This window comes from Chaetodon trifascialis, chromosome 22, assembly GCF_039877785.1.
Source record: "Chaetodon trifascialis isolate fChaTrf1 chromosome 22, fChaTrf1.hap1, whole genome shotgun sequence".
NCBI classification, from domain to species: domain Eukaryota; kingdom Metazoa; phylum Chordata; class Actinopteri; order Chaetodontiformes; family Chaetodontidae; genus Chaetodon; species Chaetodon trifascialis.
The window spans coordinates 15,344,567-15,361,227 of NC_092077.1; the positions used below are offsets into that span (position 1 = coordinate 15,344,567).

The 16,661-nt window shown below is 45.8% G+C and overlaps 1 protein-coding gene across 6 annotated transcripts in view; it reads right to left on the minus strand.

The window, feature by feature from the left end:
• Positions 1 to 6,635: 6,635 nt before the first annotated feature.
• Positions 6,636 to 16,661, minus strand: part of bltp3b (bridge-like lipid transfer protein family member 3B) — a 31,557-nt gene continuing 21,531 nt past the window's right edge. For 2 of the 6 annotated variants that reach the window (XM_070991798.1, XM_070991797.1), the window contains exons 16-24: positions 16,249 to 16,332; positions 15,359 to 15,507; positions 14,814 to 14,971; positions 14,508 to 14,658; positions 12,600 to 12,641; positions 9,953 to 10,212; positions 9,452 to 9,560; positions 9,136 to 9,269; positions 6,636 to 8,339 (exon numbers count right to left, since the gene is read on the minus strand). In XM_070991798.1, coding sequence (XP_070847899.1) covers positions 8,211 to 8,339; positions 9,136 to 9,269; positions 9,452 to 9,560; positions 9,953 to 10,212; positions 12,600 to 12,641; positions 14,508 to 14,658; positions 14,814 to 14,971; positions 15,359 to 15,507; positions 16,249 to 16,332 — 1,216 coding nt within the window. In that variant the 3' untranslated portion in view covers positions 6,636 to 8,210. The remainder of the gene's footprint in view (positions 8,340 to 9,135; positions 9,270 to 9,451; positions 9,561 to 9,952; positions 10,213 to 12,599; positions 12,642 to 14,507; positions 14,659 to 14,813; positions 14,972 to 15,358; positions 15,508 to 16,248; positions 16,333 to 16,661) is intronic. The other 4 variants (XM_070991801.1, XM_070991800.1, XM_070991799.1 and 1 more) reach the window with 3 other exon arrangements.

A 16,661-nucleotide genomic window follows, 5' to 3' on the forward strand; every position in this document is an offset into this window, starting at 1 on the left:
AACTCGCTGTAAAATCCGTAATTTTGACCCCAGCGAAAAAACAAAGTGATCAGCTTGTAGAGCAAAGCCTTGTGGCTCTGACGGTGAAAAAATTTTGGCAATAGGACTTTCGGTCTTCGTGTGAGAAGCGTTTGTTCGAGGGGTGCGCAGAGGCGAAATTCAGACATTTCTGTGTCTGCTCCTCATTGACTCCAATCAAATGCATGTGTGTCCGCACCTGTGTCTGAGTGGGTGACATCATTGATCAGGCCACCTCAAGTTGCTGTGGCAACCTCAGCACTCCTCTCCCACACACACATATGTAGCTTCAGCTGCAGCTGTGCAGCTCAGTCAAATGATCAGTTCTCCATTAAACTCTGTAGTGACATGCTAACCAGCCACAGCCAAGCTACCTACTGGTGACTTGCATATGTTAGTGATGTAATGAGTGATGTTGCCTTGTTAGCATTAGCCACAATGCTAACATGCTAATGCTAACATGAGGTCCCATGAACTTGTTCGTGCCTGGAGGTATACCTGTTGATGTCGGTTTGGTGTGCTAACATGCTAATGTTAGCATGCTAATGCTAACATGCTAACATACGTTAAAATGAATGTTCATTGCCTCCTAATCATGGTTCAGAGGTTTTTAATGTGTTATGTGACATGCTAATGTTAGCATGCTAATGCTAACATGCTAACATGCGTTAAAATGATGGGGAAAGGCATTCTAATGGTGGTTCAGAGGTTTTTAATGTGTTATTTGACATGCTAATGTCAGCTTAGCATTGTCGCTGATGCTGAACACTAGGCACGCGCACGGCCCGGCGTTTGCGCACTGTATCACTCTCCAAATTTCCCGCCGAGGGGAATTTGTCTAGTTAGTGATACAGTGCTGAGCACTGAACACAGCAGGGGCGAAGCCCCTGCTGTGTTCAGTGCGAAGCACTGAACACTATTGTTCTTCTGCGTGTTTCTTCTTCTTCTTCTTCTTAAACTTATTATTATTCATCATCCGTACTTTTTTTGATTCGCTACTAGTCTGAAACGATAGCGAGCACCCAGGCGAATGATATATCAAAACGTGCGTCTCGATCGGGATCGGTGTGCTATTATTTTTCTCTACAGAATACGCGTTTTTCGCGTCGTAAGACGCGAAAAACGCACGAAAAAATCCCATTCAAAGTAAATGGGAGACGGCGAAAAATGCGACAAAATCTCCCCCTTTTTCAAAGGGCTACTGCTCGGGCATACTTTCACCTAGAGACGCCGTTTCAACTTTAAAACGTAAAAACAAGTCTCATCTATAGGTGTATTAAGTCTCGTTTTGATAGGTCGTATAGTTTTCGAGCAGTCGCAGTTCAATGACCGTGAGCGTTTTGGGAGAAATTCTGAGTTTATAATGGGTGTGTATTGCACGGAATGTTCGCGCTAGAGTGGAGGGGATTAACTGCCAGAGTGGAGAGAAGCACTGAAAATTGTGTGAAACTTTTGTCTTTCCACGCTCCTCCAAAGCACAAATTTCGCTCTACGTGCGCGAAACTTTCCAAGGTTGTAGTGCCGCTTGCGCTGATTCTCACGATGTGGCTGGCTAAGCAATAGGACTTACGGTTTTTGAGTTCTCAGCCTCTGAGCGAGGAGAGCGCCTCTGACCTTGCCCATAAGGTCCAATAGAAATGAAAAACAGGAGAGACAGAAACCAGCCGTTTTTTAACTCGCTGTAAAATCCGCAATTTTCAGCCCAGCGAAAAAAGAAAGTGATCAGAGTGTACAGCAAAGCCTTGTGGCTCTCACGGTGAAGAAATTTCGGCAATAGGAGTTTCGGTGTCGGCGTGAGAAGCGTTTGTTCGGAGGGTGCGCAGAGGCCAAATTCAGACGTTTCTCAGAGTCTCGCAGACCCGCAGGTGGCCTGATCTCAAGTTGCCGTGGCAACCTCTGAGCCTAATTGCCTCTCCCACACACACACACATATGTAGCTTTAGCTGCAGCTGTGCAGCTCAGTCAAATGATCAGTTCTCCATTAAGCTCTGTAGTGACATGCTAACCAGCCACAGCCAAGCTACCTACTGGTGAGTTGTATGTGTTAGTGATGTAATGAGTGATGTTGGCCTGTTAGCGTTAGCCACAATGCTAACATGCTAATGCTAACATGAGGTCCTATGAACTTGTTGGTGCCTGGAGGTATACCTGTTGATGTCGGGTTGGTGTGCTAACATGCTAATGTTAGCATGCTAATGCTAATATGCTAACTTAGGCTAAAATGAATCTTGAAGGCGTTCTAATGATGGTTCAGAGGTTTTTAATGTGATATTTGACATGCTAATTTAGCATGCTAATGCTAACATGCTAACATATGTTAAAATGATTGGTACAGGCATTCTAAGGGTGTTTCAGACCTTTTCAATGTGTTTTTTGACATGCTAATGTCAGCTTAGCATTGTCGCCGATGCTGAAATGGGGTCCTATGAAAGGGTTTGACTTGTGATATCGGGTTGCTGTGCTAATATGATGGCACTAGTCATGCGCACGGCACGGCGTTTGGCACACGGCCCGGCGTTTGGCACACGGCCCGGCGTTTGCGCACTGTATCACTCTCCAAATTTCCCGCCGAGGGGAATTTGTCTAGTTATTTTTCCTCTTCCGTACTTTTTTCGGTTCGCTACTAGTCTAAAACGATAGGGTGCACCCAGGCAAGTTATATATCAAAACGTGCGGTTAATTCGGGAATCGATCGCTATTATTTTTCTCTACAGAATACGCGTTTTTCGCGTCGTAAGACGCGAAAAACGCACGAAAAAATCCCATTCAAAGTAAATGGGAGACGGCGAAAAATGCGAAAAAATCTCCCCCTTTTTCAAAGGGCTACTGCTCAGGCATACGTTGACCTAGAGACACCGTTCCAATTTTAAAACGTAGACACAAGTCTCATGTATGGATGTAGTAATTCTCGTTTCGGTAGGTCGTATAGTTTTGGAGCAGTCGCCGTTCAATGACCGCGAGCGTTTTGGGAGAAATTCTGAGTTTATAATGGGTGTGTATTGCACGGAATGTTCGCGCTAGAGTGGAGGGATTAACTGCCAGAGTGGAGAGATGCCCTGAAAATTGTGTGAAACTTTCGTCTTTCCACGCTCCTCCAAAGCACAAATTTCGCTCTACGTGCGCGAAACTTTCCAAGGTTGTAGTGCCGGCTGCGCTGATTCTCACGATGTGCCTGGCTAAGCGACAGGACTTACGCTTTTTGAGTTGTGAGCCTCTGAGCGAGGAGAGCGCCTCTGACCTCGCCCATAAGGTCCAATACAAATGAAAAATGGGAGAGACAGAAACCAGCCGTTTTTTAACTCGCTCTAAAATCCGCATTTTTCAGCCCAGCGAAAAAAGAAAGTGATCAGAGTGTACAGCAAAGCCTTGTGGCTCTCACGGTGAAGAAATTTCGGCAATAGGAGTTTCGGTGTCGGCGTGAGAAGCGTTTGTTCGGAGGGTGCGCAGAGGCCAAATTCAGACGTTTCTCAGAGTCTCGCAGACCCGCAGGTGGCCTGATCTCAAGTTGCCGTGGCAACCTCTGAGCCTAATTGCCTCTCCCACACACACACATATGGAGCTTTAGCTGCAGCTGTGCAGCTCAGTCAAATGATCAGTTCTCCATTAAGCTCTATAGTGACATGCTAACCAGCCACAGCCAAGCTACCTATTGGTGAGTTGTATGTGTTAGTGATGTAATGAGTGATGTTGGCCTGTTAGCGTTAGCCACAATGCTAACGTGCTAATGCTAACATGAGGTCCTATGAACTTGTTGGTGCCTGGAGGTATACCTGTTGATGTCGGGTTGGTGTGCTAACATGCTAATGTTAGCATGCTAATGCTAATATGCTAACTTAGGCTAAAATGAATCTTGAAGGCGTTCTAATGATGGTTCAGAGGTTTTTAATGTGTTATTTGACATGCTAATTTAGCATGCTAATGCTAACATGCTAACATATGTTAAAATGATTGGTAAAGGCATTCTCAGGGTGTTTGAGACCTTTTCAATGTGTTTTTTGACATGCTAATGTCAGCTTAGCATTGTCGCTGATAGGCACGCGCACGGCCCGGCGTTTGGCACACGGCCCGGCGTTTGCGCACTGTATCACTCTCCAAATTTCCCGCCGAGGGGAATTTGTCTAGTGTGTATTTAATCTGCAATGATCTGATGAAAAGAGTGAAGCGGCTTCGGTTTCAGGGTCCTGGTGTTTTGCATGTCGGCTCAGGGTGTCGTTGCTTACTGGGACACTTGAACAGAACAGAACCATCATTAGTGTCCCGGTAACACCTGTGCGTTTCCTACGATAACAAGTCAAAATGTCTGCTGTGAAAAAAGGCCTGCTCCAGCACTCTGAAAATGAAGCCGCTAAATGGAATTCAACCATCATTAATTTTATTACAGCAGTATTACAGGATCACTATATTTGCAGTGGGGCTCCAGCAGAGAAATAAAACCAGGGAATGAAAGAGCGAGCAGGCAGTTGCAGCCCCACTGGGTGTTTGGACGCAGATTCTGGACTCTGCGCTGAGCCAACAGACAACCTGATGCCTCTCTCTTTCATCATTTTTCCCATAATCCAGCTGTACATGGTGCTGGCATACCGTCCTGGACAATTTCTCCAGTGTGCACGCACACACATATACACACACGTTAGGTTTTCATCACTTTTGAGGACATTACATAGACTAAAATGTAATAATTTACATTATGGGGGCGTGCAGTTTGTCCCTAAAAGTAAGGTGAGTCCTTACAATGTCCCCACAACATGAGTAACACATGGCCACACCTTACATAGACATACATTCACCATAACCTCAAACACTCGTCTAACCGTAACCCTGATCCGAACCTTAATCCAAGTCTTTACCCTAAAATTTTATGACTTGCTTTAAAGGGACTTGTGTTTCGTCCCCATAATGTACCTATAGAAACAGATTTATGTCCTCATAAGTAACACACATCCACACGCAGGCTACAGAAATGAATGTGCAGATGCTTTGCTTACATAAACGGACCTGCACTGTGACGTATGGCCGTCATCACAGAAACATTAAGCTACAGTATGTAAACAGGCTTTTATGTCAGCAGCAGAACTGAAGTTTTCTCTCCCTCACACACACACAGACACATGCACACACACACACACAGACACACACACTTAATGCCCTTCTTTGACTCGCTGCACTACTCCAGCCGTAAAATGTCATGACCATTTATGTGCACAGAGTCCAAACGCTCTCCTGCAGCGGTTCAGTGCAGCTCGTTTGGGCCCGCAAAGAGGCTGCACTCACATTTAAAGAGTTGCTTGTCTCCACTTATCACAGAACAGGCGTTGTTTCTAATTCATGTACAAATGCTGCATAAAATTAACTCATGCTATAAGCTCTCCAACTACACAAAACCCTGAACTGTGAACCTTGAGAAGCTTTAACTGAATTATGCAGCGAATGCTTCGCGTAGATGTGAGCTATTCATCTGATTTCTGCACTTAAAAACATTGATGAAAATGCTTTTGCACCATTCACAGTTCATTTTCTGTGCAAATAGATGTGTCTGTTTATTGTTGACAGGCTCTTCTTACGCACTTATTATTTTCTATGTTGTGTTTTGTGGTAATGTGTGACCTTGGAGTGATATCGTCGGGGAACTCTGCTGATTTTACACATCAAAGTCTGTTTACGGGTCTTGAGGAGCCCGACAGAATTCTGAATGTGGAAGTAGTTCTATAATAAAGCTCTTTTAATGCCAAAGGTAGCTGTGCAAAACCAAGGACGGGTAAAAGACAATGATATCTGAATAGCCTCAAGTGATGTCATCTGAGGCAGCATCAGCTGGCCCTGAAAAAATCTGGAGATGTGGAGTTAGAAGTGATTTTATCAGACCGCTGTAGCCCACCCCTCATCTTTGATTGAGGCTAGCAGCGCGATGCTACATTAACTGCTACTAGCATAACGCAGCCACTGATTTTTTGCTAACTTAATACAAATAATACTGTACATAATAACTAACTGAAAGGATCAGTGTGTAGGATTTAGTGGCATCTAGTGGTGATGTTATAGACTGCAACCACCTAACCCTCCGCTGCAGTGGCTTAAAAAAAAAACACACAAAAAGATTTGTTCATTCTGGGCTACTGTAGAAACATGGCAGTGCAACGTGGCGGACTCTGTGGAAGAGGACCTGCTCCTCATCCTTTCGGGTGATTATACACCAATGAAAACAAACTGTGAAAATTATGCGAGTTTCCTGCCAACAGATCCCACAAAATCCAAATCCTACACGCTGGATATGTTGCATAAACATAAAATAAACTCAAAAATTCAAATACTACATAATTAATGAATAGATAAACTCTAAGATGAACCTGATATAAACATGTTTGTCTATAAAACCAAAGTTTTTGACAAAGTTTTCAAACATTGTTCTCCAAAGAAGCAACTTGTTTAATTAAAATCAAACTAAAAATTTGACGTTTAAATGAAAATAATGACAAAATTATTGATTATCAAAACAGTTGCTAATAAATTTTCTCTCGTTCAACTAAACATTTAATCGTAGCTTTGATGTCCGGCACCGCGCAGGAGGAGGGCCATGGTCTATCGGATAAAGAGGAAAAAAAAGCAGACATACAAACATGAAACCTTTTAAACTGGATAACCTCTTTTATTTTCATCAGTATTTCAGCAGCTTTGACAGACAAAATACTACTTATTACTTTGTGTCTTTTTCTTCCTCCACCGGGTTTCAGAGCGTCCCAGAGACGGGAGGAGGAGGAGGGCTGTGATGAATTAACGCAGATGAAAAACAAAACTCTTCACATACAATCGTGTTAAAATCCCATCGCTGACATTTCAAGTCATGACGCTCCGCTTGCGTTTCACGTCTTTTACAGGAACATTTTTTTTAAGACAGTAACTGAAATGAACTGGGCTGAGCTGGAGTACCGGGCAAGACAGTATCTGAATCCATTTTGACTGTTAAGGTAGAACCGAGGTTCAAACTGTCCTTTTATAGTCTTTTGTGCTGTGTTGCCAAAGCATGTGCTGTTCGAAAAGTCAGTCGCTTTTAGTCATTTTTAACATCTATTCAGGGATTTCCCCCGGAGTCGTCACACAGGCGTGAAGCATGGAACAGCAGCAGATATGTTCGACACTTATTCATGAAAAAATTACACATGGCGGATTAGAAATTTACATAAAGACACACACGCACGCACACAGTCAGGCAGCTTCAGTGTGCCTTTATATTCCTCCTCGTGTTTGAAGGGGTGAGATACTTTCCTAATCGCTCTCTCCACTTGTCGGCTTAGCTCTTGTTCTCTCACACTTCAAACTGTTGTATTTACAGAGCCTCAGTTTTAAAAGTGCTGCACATGGTAATCAGCTATTTACACATAGAAAAATAGGAGGTGGGGGGGGGGGATTACAGACATTATTTGTGGGGTATTTTGCTGACAAAGCCATGGACCTGATAGAAATTTCTCCTCTACTTGTAATGAAATGCTTGTTCTGGCTGAGACAAACACACACACATTCAAGTGAAACACTGCATAACCATTCAAAGTTCTGAAGAAAATAGTTGTGTGTTCACATTCTTCTACAATATACACTGTACACACGGCGAGGGCGAGCGAGAGAGTGATTTGTCTCGTCCCCTCTGAATATGAAAGCACTAAATTACAGGTTTAGACCGAGCGCAGTGCAAAAACATTCGTCTGAAGGTTCAACATTCAGGATTCCTTCATACCTACACGACTGAATGATCCTTATTTTTAACTTACACAACAGGAATAGTGTGGGAAGGGTTTCGTGTAGGCACAACCATGGATATAGATCTTCATCCTCACACACACACACACACACACACAAACACACACACACATTTAGTCCCACTTAATGTCATTTCTCCCTTTCCAACTTTCTCCAAGTGTAACGAGCCTCCACGGTCCAAAGTGGAGAACAAAAAAGAGACGACAAGCGTGTAAAAACGAGTATTTTTGAGTCTCCGCAGACTCTGCATTGCTTTATGAAGGAATTATGTTGAAGTCTAAAGTCACATGGTGGCTCACTCAACAATAAAGCGCATAAAGGAGCAGGTTTAGTCAAGAAATCCCCTTTTTTCCTTTACTTGTTGACGTTGCCTTTGATAATGTTGCTGACCCTCGACCTTCCTATGACCGCAGACAGGCCGGGCGTGACGAGAGCAGCCGGCTCTAGCTGGTGTTGACTTTGAGGGTCTTCATGCGGTGCAGCAGCGAGTCCTTCTCCATCTGGGCCTCAGCCAGCGCCATCTTGGCTCGGGACAGCTCCACTTTCAGACATTCGTTTTCCTCCATCAGCATCTGTAAACAGACGGGGGGGCCACGGGGGCGGCGTCAGAGTGTGTGTTTGGCTCGTTTAGGCAGCATAAAAAAACTAAAGCAAAACAATAAAATCATGTTTCATAAAACATTTTCCAGAATCAATAGCAACACTTCAAGTTCCACAAGCTCGTGAATCAAATAATAAATCAAATAATAAATAATAAAACAATAATTTGCCACCTCGTCTTATTTGTGACAGTCCTGATCTGCAGTCCTAAACAAACTACAGCATGTGCGGTGTGTTAAAACACTTTGTCAGACCCGTGTTCGTTCGCCGATCTGAGGCTTCTTGTGGTCATGTGACTGGGCGTCTCTCAGAGGCAGAGGTGTGATGTTGTTAAACCTCATTAGGAAGGAGGTCAGCGTGAATTGCTGTTTTTTTTAAAAATAGAACGACAAACAACCTGCTTTGCTGTTTAGCTCGGAGGACTCGCTGGTCGTTATGCAACTCTTCTCGTTCAGCGCTCCATCCCAAAATGAGATACTTGCATTTTGCATAAATTGATAAATATCACTCCCACTGTACATGAAATGGAAGCCAAGCGGGGAACTGGAATAGCTTAAAAACCCAAATTTTGGCACTCCATCCAGAACGATCAGCAAGAGAGAAATGTCTCCTTTGTCCAACAGTTTATGTTTGTAGGAGGAAAACACAAGAAGAGAAAAATATGTGTGGATACGTGCCGTTCCCTCAAGTCTTCGCCTTCAAGATGGTCTGCAGGTGATGTTTGTGTACTTCTACTCCCATTTACCCCCCACGCAGTACACATCTCACCTTTTCTTTCATGGATGGAGGGGGGCTGGTGGGCGGGGCTTGGGTCTGCGTAGCCTTTGGTACTCTGCAGATGGCGCCCACGACCTCGGGGACCGCGCTCAGGCCGCTGGGTTTGGCCTCCGCTGCCGTGTCCACTGTGAGGAGAATCAGAGGCAGCAGAGGAGAATCAGGAGGCGTGGATGCACCGAGAGCGGACTTGAAAGCGTTTAATAGGACGTGTTATATAACTGCAGTGAATCAGCGCTTCAGAGGAGGTGGAAATCTCTGGCAGATCAGAGCGTGTGTGTGTGTGTGTGTGTGTGTGCGGGCTCGTCACCTCCTATAGAGAAGGAGCCGTCGTCTCCTCTGTGTATGATGAGGCTGTCCACGTGCAGGGTGATCGGCGACGACTCCGAGTCGGAGGGATTGTCCCGGGGGCCGTCGTCCTGAGGGGAGAGTGTGTGTTCAGTGTGTGTGTGTGCGCAGGATAAATTAACCTCATCCAGGTTTCCACATCGGTTCCACAGCAAATCTACTCACCCGTGAAGGAACCATAGAGCGAAGGCAGAAAGGCCTTTCTATGTCATTTAACATTCAGCTCAAATCCAAAGTCCAATTAGGCCACGGTTCAAAATATTTAACTTGGTTACAGGAGCGGCTGCACTGTGTGGCGGTGAGTTATGGGGTCTATTAGTGTGACGTGGTCGGAGAAACTAGGACAAATATCCTGCTGGAGTCTTGCAAGTAAACAGTAGTTGTGCAACAATAACCTGAGGGTAAAACAAAAAGCAGCTGGAATCATTAGATATAAATATACTTCAACGTCGGGGAGTCTCACCTTTAAGTTGACGTGAGTGTCCCTGACGCTGATCTCCATGGGCAGCACCTGCGGGGCCGAGTCGTCCTCCAGGAAGAGGGCCAGGTTGCGCAGCGTGGACATCATGAAGCTGGCTTGGTACCCGTGGAGGCGCAGCTGCAGGAAGCCGTTGCGCTCGGCCAGCGGGGAGTGAGCGGCGGCGCAGGGTCCGCTCTCCAGGCGAGCCCGCACCTCCGGGCTGTGGAGGCCGCCGGCGGAGGCGGAGCTGACGTCGCCGCTGGCTGCGAGGGAGGAGACGGAGGCTGCGGTTAGCATTAGCTTTAGCTGCAGCGTCACGTCTGTGTAAGGCACGTAGAGATGATTCAGCTGAGACACACTCAGACCTGACATTAAAATACACCCAATGTGAAAAAGGATTTCTCCGTCTGTTACCAATTACTTCCATTTACATACTTTGAATCTGACAGTAAGCTCCTTTTTTTGTCTAATCCACTTCTATCCTGTGTGGATCACAGGCTGTGAAACGGAAAATACTTTCTTCAGGTTCGAATGCCGCGTTCATGTTATCCGTTGGTATCACCCATCATATAAAGTCGAGTTTGAAGGATTTCCTCGTCTCTCTCGCATCTATAGTCTGCATCACAGTGTGGAAGCTAAGGACGTTTTTGACTTCAAAGATGCATTACAACACTGACTTTATGTCATTTCTCACTCTAAAAAAAGGGGTGCATGTTAAGGTCAGGTTTAAATGAGGGTGAAGTCAGAGGCGGGATGAAGGAGAAGACAGAGACTATGAGAAAGAGGAAAGAGAGAGAGGGAGGGAGGGAGGAAGGGAGGGAGGGAGAGGGAGAGAGAGAGAGAGAGAGAGACAGAGAGAGGGAGAGTTGGAAACAAAGAGGAAAAAAAGCAAAGTGAGCTGAAAAAAGAGGAACTGGAAGGAATCAAGAAAAAGGTGGGCTGAAGGAGACTTGAGATTTTCTTCAATCCCACCGGCTCTTCGCTGCGGTGATGTTTAATTATTTCTGAGGACTAGGGATTAGAGGCTTCAGTGGAAACTCCCACCTAACATCGAGGACTCAAAGTGAAATTCTACCCATCGAATGAGTTCGTCTCCGTTTCGGGAATCAGACACTCTACAAAACCAAAACTCCAGGGTGCTGAAAACTGTGAAAGATTTGATGTTCTGTCTCTATATTAAGAGTTTCCCCCCTGAATGACCTGAATTTGACTCTCAGTCGCATGAAATGCGATGATTCGACTCCCTGTTTATTGGGGAAAAGAGGTAAAGGGGGAGAAAAGGTGAGGACAGAGAGGAAGAAGACAAACTGATGAAAGCCGAGGTGATCAAAACCTCCTTTTTCACAAACTTTACACACAAACTCAGCTGGCAAGCAGACACAGGCAAAAGTTCTTAACAGGCGAGAGACACCACGAGAAACACTAAGCAAGGCATGGGAATGGCCACTTGGAGACAAATTATCATTACGACGGCGAGAAGAGCGTCACGTCTCTCTGCTAATGCTCTCTGAGGAATGTCAAGAGAGGGTTAATACCACAGAGCAAATTCAAAACATCCACACGCACACAAACGCACGAGGCTGTCAGCTTTTCTCCAATAAAATGACATATTCTCTCAATCCTGGGCGGCTAAGGTCGCAGCAAACAGACAGAGGGAGGAAGAGGAGATGGAAGTGGGTGAGGAGAGAGGAAGGGAAAGAGAGGGAGGCAGCCAGCAGCCAAGGACTGAGTGACTGTGATAAGACGGGGATGGAAGAGAAAAGATGGCCTAGAGAGGGAGGGGGATGAAGGGAAGAAAAGGTGGGGGGGGTTAAATGACAGAGGATTAGTAGGAAGATGGAGTAGGAGCTCGAGGGAAGAGTGAGGAGGAAAGGTGGAGGAGGAGGGAGTAAAAAGAGCGGGAGAAGGACGAGGAGGAGGAGGAGGAGGAGGAGGAGGAGGAGGAGGAGGAGGAGGAGGAGGAGGAGGAGGGATTGCTCTTGTGAGATAGGAGGAGGCGGAGAGGTAGCGAGGGGTAAAGCTGGCGTTTCTCTCATTGCCTGAATCACTGGACTGAAACTGCAAAGTCTGCTGCAGTGGAGAGATGAGGGAGGAGGGGGGAGACAGGGAGAGGGCAAATTAGGCAGAGAATGGGAAGATTAGGGGTTAACACCAGTCTGCACAAACAGTTGCAGCTAATTTGAATCCGGCTGACACACACACGTGCGCACACACACACGCGAACACACACGTTTCAGTATCTGGGCCTAATGTTGCAAATAATAGGACCACTCACTCCATTACTGTCAAATTTAACCTCTCTGAAGTGCCCCCCACACACACACACACACACACACACACACACACAGGAGGAAAGCAATCTCAATGTCACCATAAACACACACTGCCGCTGCAAAATTAGCTGTCAAACACACGCGTCATGCGACCACTTGCATTGCAGCGCGCGTCTGCATCTGCAGCGCATGCCGTCGAGCAAACATCCCGAGTCTGGAAATGAGATTTGACAAAAGACAAACTGGAAGAAAACGCACGCACGCGCGCACACACGCGCGCACACGCACGCACACACACACACACAGGTGGAAAATAGACACGCTGAGGCAAGCATGCATGCTAAGTTACAGATGGTGAATTAACACACAGCAGTTACCTTGGCTGCTTTGAGCAGGTATTGGTACTGAACACACCATACCTGTGGGGAGTTATGGCAAGGTAAATAAAAAGGAAGGTCTGGCTGTGTTAGCGTGTAAATGTGTGTGCGTGGACAATTGAAATAAAGATCAACCTACTCTAGGATTGGATTCAGACGAGGGCTGCCACTAACCATTATCTATCACTTAATGTCTCGCTTTAAGACACCAAAACCCAAACGATTAACTCTCACATTGAGAACCTGGATCCATCAATGTTTGGAGTTTCTGCATGAAAACTGACTGAAACTATTCATCAGCTGTGAGCATCGCTGGCAGTTTGTTTTCTGTGTTACATCTTCACTGTCTACCAGCTTCCTGCTCCCGTTGCTCGTGAAACAGAACATCCTGATGTTGCTGCCCGTCTCTCCATCTGTGTGTCTTGTGTGGACGAGCAAAATACAAATGCAAAATACAAAATATAAAATACTCTGCTTTCAAATAAGGCAAAATACCACAAAAGATAATCTGACAATAATCCACAAAAGAAAAAAGGAAAGTTTGTTACGTGGCCGGCTTTAGTCTAAATCCACACACGCACACACGCACGCACGCACGCACGCACGCACGCACGCACGCACGCACGCACGCACGCACGCACGCACGCACGCACGCACGCACACACACAGTGCAGTCATTTCCTGGCTGCTCCTTCTTGTTTCATATCTGCCCTACTTGTGTGCTTAAATCTTGACAAATGCCCCTTCGCTTTCATCTTCAGCATGAGTCTGAACCTAAGAATGAGGCTGCTGTCGACTTCAACAGAAGTCTATTTCGGTGGATTTGGTTTATGTAATCAACCAGCTCACAATTTAAAAACTGGAGCAGCTTGGTCTTCACTCCAGCGCTGTGCCAAATTGTGGCTCGAGATACCGTGATTCATCTTTGTTTCTCAACTTTCACAATCTTCACATGGCAGTTTGGTGTAATTAGGAGCATCAGACACATACAAGTACGAATGTGCAGCACGTCCATGAGCTGCTTTGCGTCTTGTTGCATGGAGGACGTCGCCACAGGATTCTTGCACAGTTTCTCAACTTCAGTGCTTTTGAAGACCTCAACAAATATAATTTCAGATCCAGGCTATTTATGGAGTCCTAACATTCGTCATCATTGGTCTTAAATGAATGCTGCCTGCTCGCTGTGTGGGGCTCCTCAGCCCTTTGTGTTTTTTTTAGTTCAATCCCGACTGAGAAGTTGCGAGGGAGTCAGAGGAAGTACCTGGTGTGCTACGTGCAAACAGCGCAGGCATTAGCATAGCCCCGCTAGGTGCCACAGCGTAGCATGGGTGCATTTTCATGCAGGATTCAACAGCTCGTACCCCCTCAGTCCCTAATGTGAAAGCCTTTCAGGGTAAATTACACCTTGCTTTGCTTTCTGCTGATGCCAACCACCTCTGAAACATCCTCCAACCATGTGTCATTAAACTTGCATCTCCACATCCTGGCTCATCTTGAGCTCGTTAGCTAGCTAGCAAACACGACTGACAACAAAGAAAAGGTGACATGAAGCCAGATGCCAACATCAGTAGTCTCTCATTGTTTAATGCCTTAAAAGAAACATCTCAACAGTTAATTAGGGACAATTTATGGCCTTAATATCCCTGATTTTCTTTAAGACCCTTAAAACTTTTTAAGGAGCTGTGGGAGCCCTGTACTACTTCCAGGCTCTGGAATCATCTTTACTGCTTCGGGCAACATTTTTGCTTTACAGAAAAGGGTAAAGTCCTCTTTTCCTTTACCTTTTCTCATTAATTTATTTAAGTGTTATGCATCGTTATACGTTATAAGTGTAATGCATCATATTAGAGCACAAAGAAAACGCAGGACATTTGTCACAGTAACACATGTATGCAGGCGTCTTCTTACCCAGGCTGCGGTTGCTGAGGTACTGTCTGAGGCTGACGTTGCCCAGCTGGCTGGGTGTGACCTGGCCCACCTCCAGAGCCACGACCGTGCTCTCGCCCACCACCTCCATGCCAACACACACCGACTGCACCTTCAGCACCAGCACCGACACCTGGAAGAGAGACCAGAGAGCGGTCAAGAACATTATGGTCAGGGTCATATGAAAGGGTTTCTACACACTACGTTCTAGGACAGTATCACCATTCTTTAAGTCATAAGTCCAGAGTTTATCTTATATCCAAACTTCTCAAAGTTCCAGTATCTCACTATATCTTTGGTGGGATCGTCGGTGCTCTGAGAGGTAGCGCTGACAGTGTCTGGGGACACGCCTCCCTCCTGCTCCTGACCAATCACTGCCTCGGTGGCGCTCTCAGTGGCACTCTGCTCGCTGATGGCGTCCTTGAAGCCTGAGATGGACACGTCATCTGTACCGCAAATACAGACACACAAATATTTCTCATATGGATGAGGCACACATGTGACTTTTATACACTGCCAGGCTTCAAGACATTTAAGAGTAAAGAAGCTTCCCCTGCAACGCTGTACATTAATGACATATCAGAACAATGCTGCCACCTTCTGGTCCATTCAGTTTCCTACCGGTGCATGTGCAGTAATCATATTCTTAAAACATTCTTGATGCTTCCAGAGGAAAAATCCTTTGTTTGTACAGAGAACATGATGTTCTTGTCTGATAATGTTCCAACACTCCCTTCCTTGTGGGCTGGACACAATCAATAACACAACTTAAATCCATAAATAAAGCTATCACTGTACATTTGGGTGTAAGAATGCATTAACGTTTGCTCCACCTCTCTCCAGCAGACTGTATGGGTCTCCGTCCTCCATCAAGTAGCTGTCTATGGAGATGTTGTCCAGCGACTGCAGGGATGGACTCTTCTTCATGTTCTTGTAGGACACTGAGAAACTGGACTGGGAGCGGTCCCGCATCAAACGGCCACTACGACACACAAGACGTGGAGTCACAGGGGGGACGAGTGTGTGACAGACAGATCACTGAAATCATATCTGTTTGAAATCTGCTCGCACAACACCGTCCATGCATGCCATCGATGTATGACTGACTGATACAAAGAGAGGAGGACAGAGGAGAACAAACAGGCCCGGTGCTTTTATTTCACCGTATCTGATCATATCAAAATTTTGTTCTTATGCCGACACTGAGCCGAGACCGCTGCGCTCACAGAGAGCTGACAGGGCTTCCTTGTGGAGTCATGAATTAAATATCTCTTCCCTCCTTTGTGTGGTGTTGTTTAAGGTCATGTAAGAACCAAGTGTGCTGTCTTCCCAAGTGCCAGACATGATCTAAAGAAAACTCACGACGGACAAAAATCAAAGCGGCTGCCAGAAGACTGAGAACACAAGGCTGGGGAAAACAAAAAGTAAGGAAAACAAATTATCACAGAGAAGGAGCTTCGTTTTTCATCACTATCATCAACCACTGGTCAACAGGTGAAGACCAAACACAGGAAAAACAGACTGATTTAACACACACGGACATCACACACAGACAAGGATCAGCGTGTCATGCACTCATGCAAATGCATGCCAATAGGAGATTCACATACACACATCTGCACTGATTTCTGATTCGAGGATCACAAGAACAAAGACGCACTCACACACACGGTACGTAAACACACACTTCTTAACACAGCTAGTCACAGATCCAGTGCCTTACATGTTGGACATGGAATAAAGGGAGGTGGATCTGCTGGAGTTTGAGGAGCTGAGGAGATCAGAAACCACAGACAAACTTCCTTTCCTTGGTAGAGAGAAAAGAAATGCACACACGCACGCACGCACACAGACACACACCTCGCATGGGTCAAAGCAAAGGTCAAGAGGCAAGAAAGGAAGTGAACGAGTTAAGAAATGACAAGACTACGATGAGCGGACGGACGGTGGGTGAGGACACAGAAAGACAGAAAGACACGGCAGCTCGAGGCCGACCAACGTTGAAAATGTCAGAGGACAGGACGCTGACGAGCAGTCTCAAATGAGAGGTCAACGCACAGCTCTTGTGTTCAGGAACAGACAGATAGAATTAGAGAGACAAAAGACTCATTCATCAGATTCATGATCGGTGGTGAA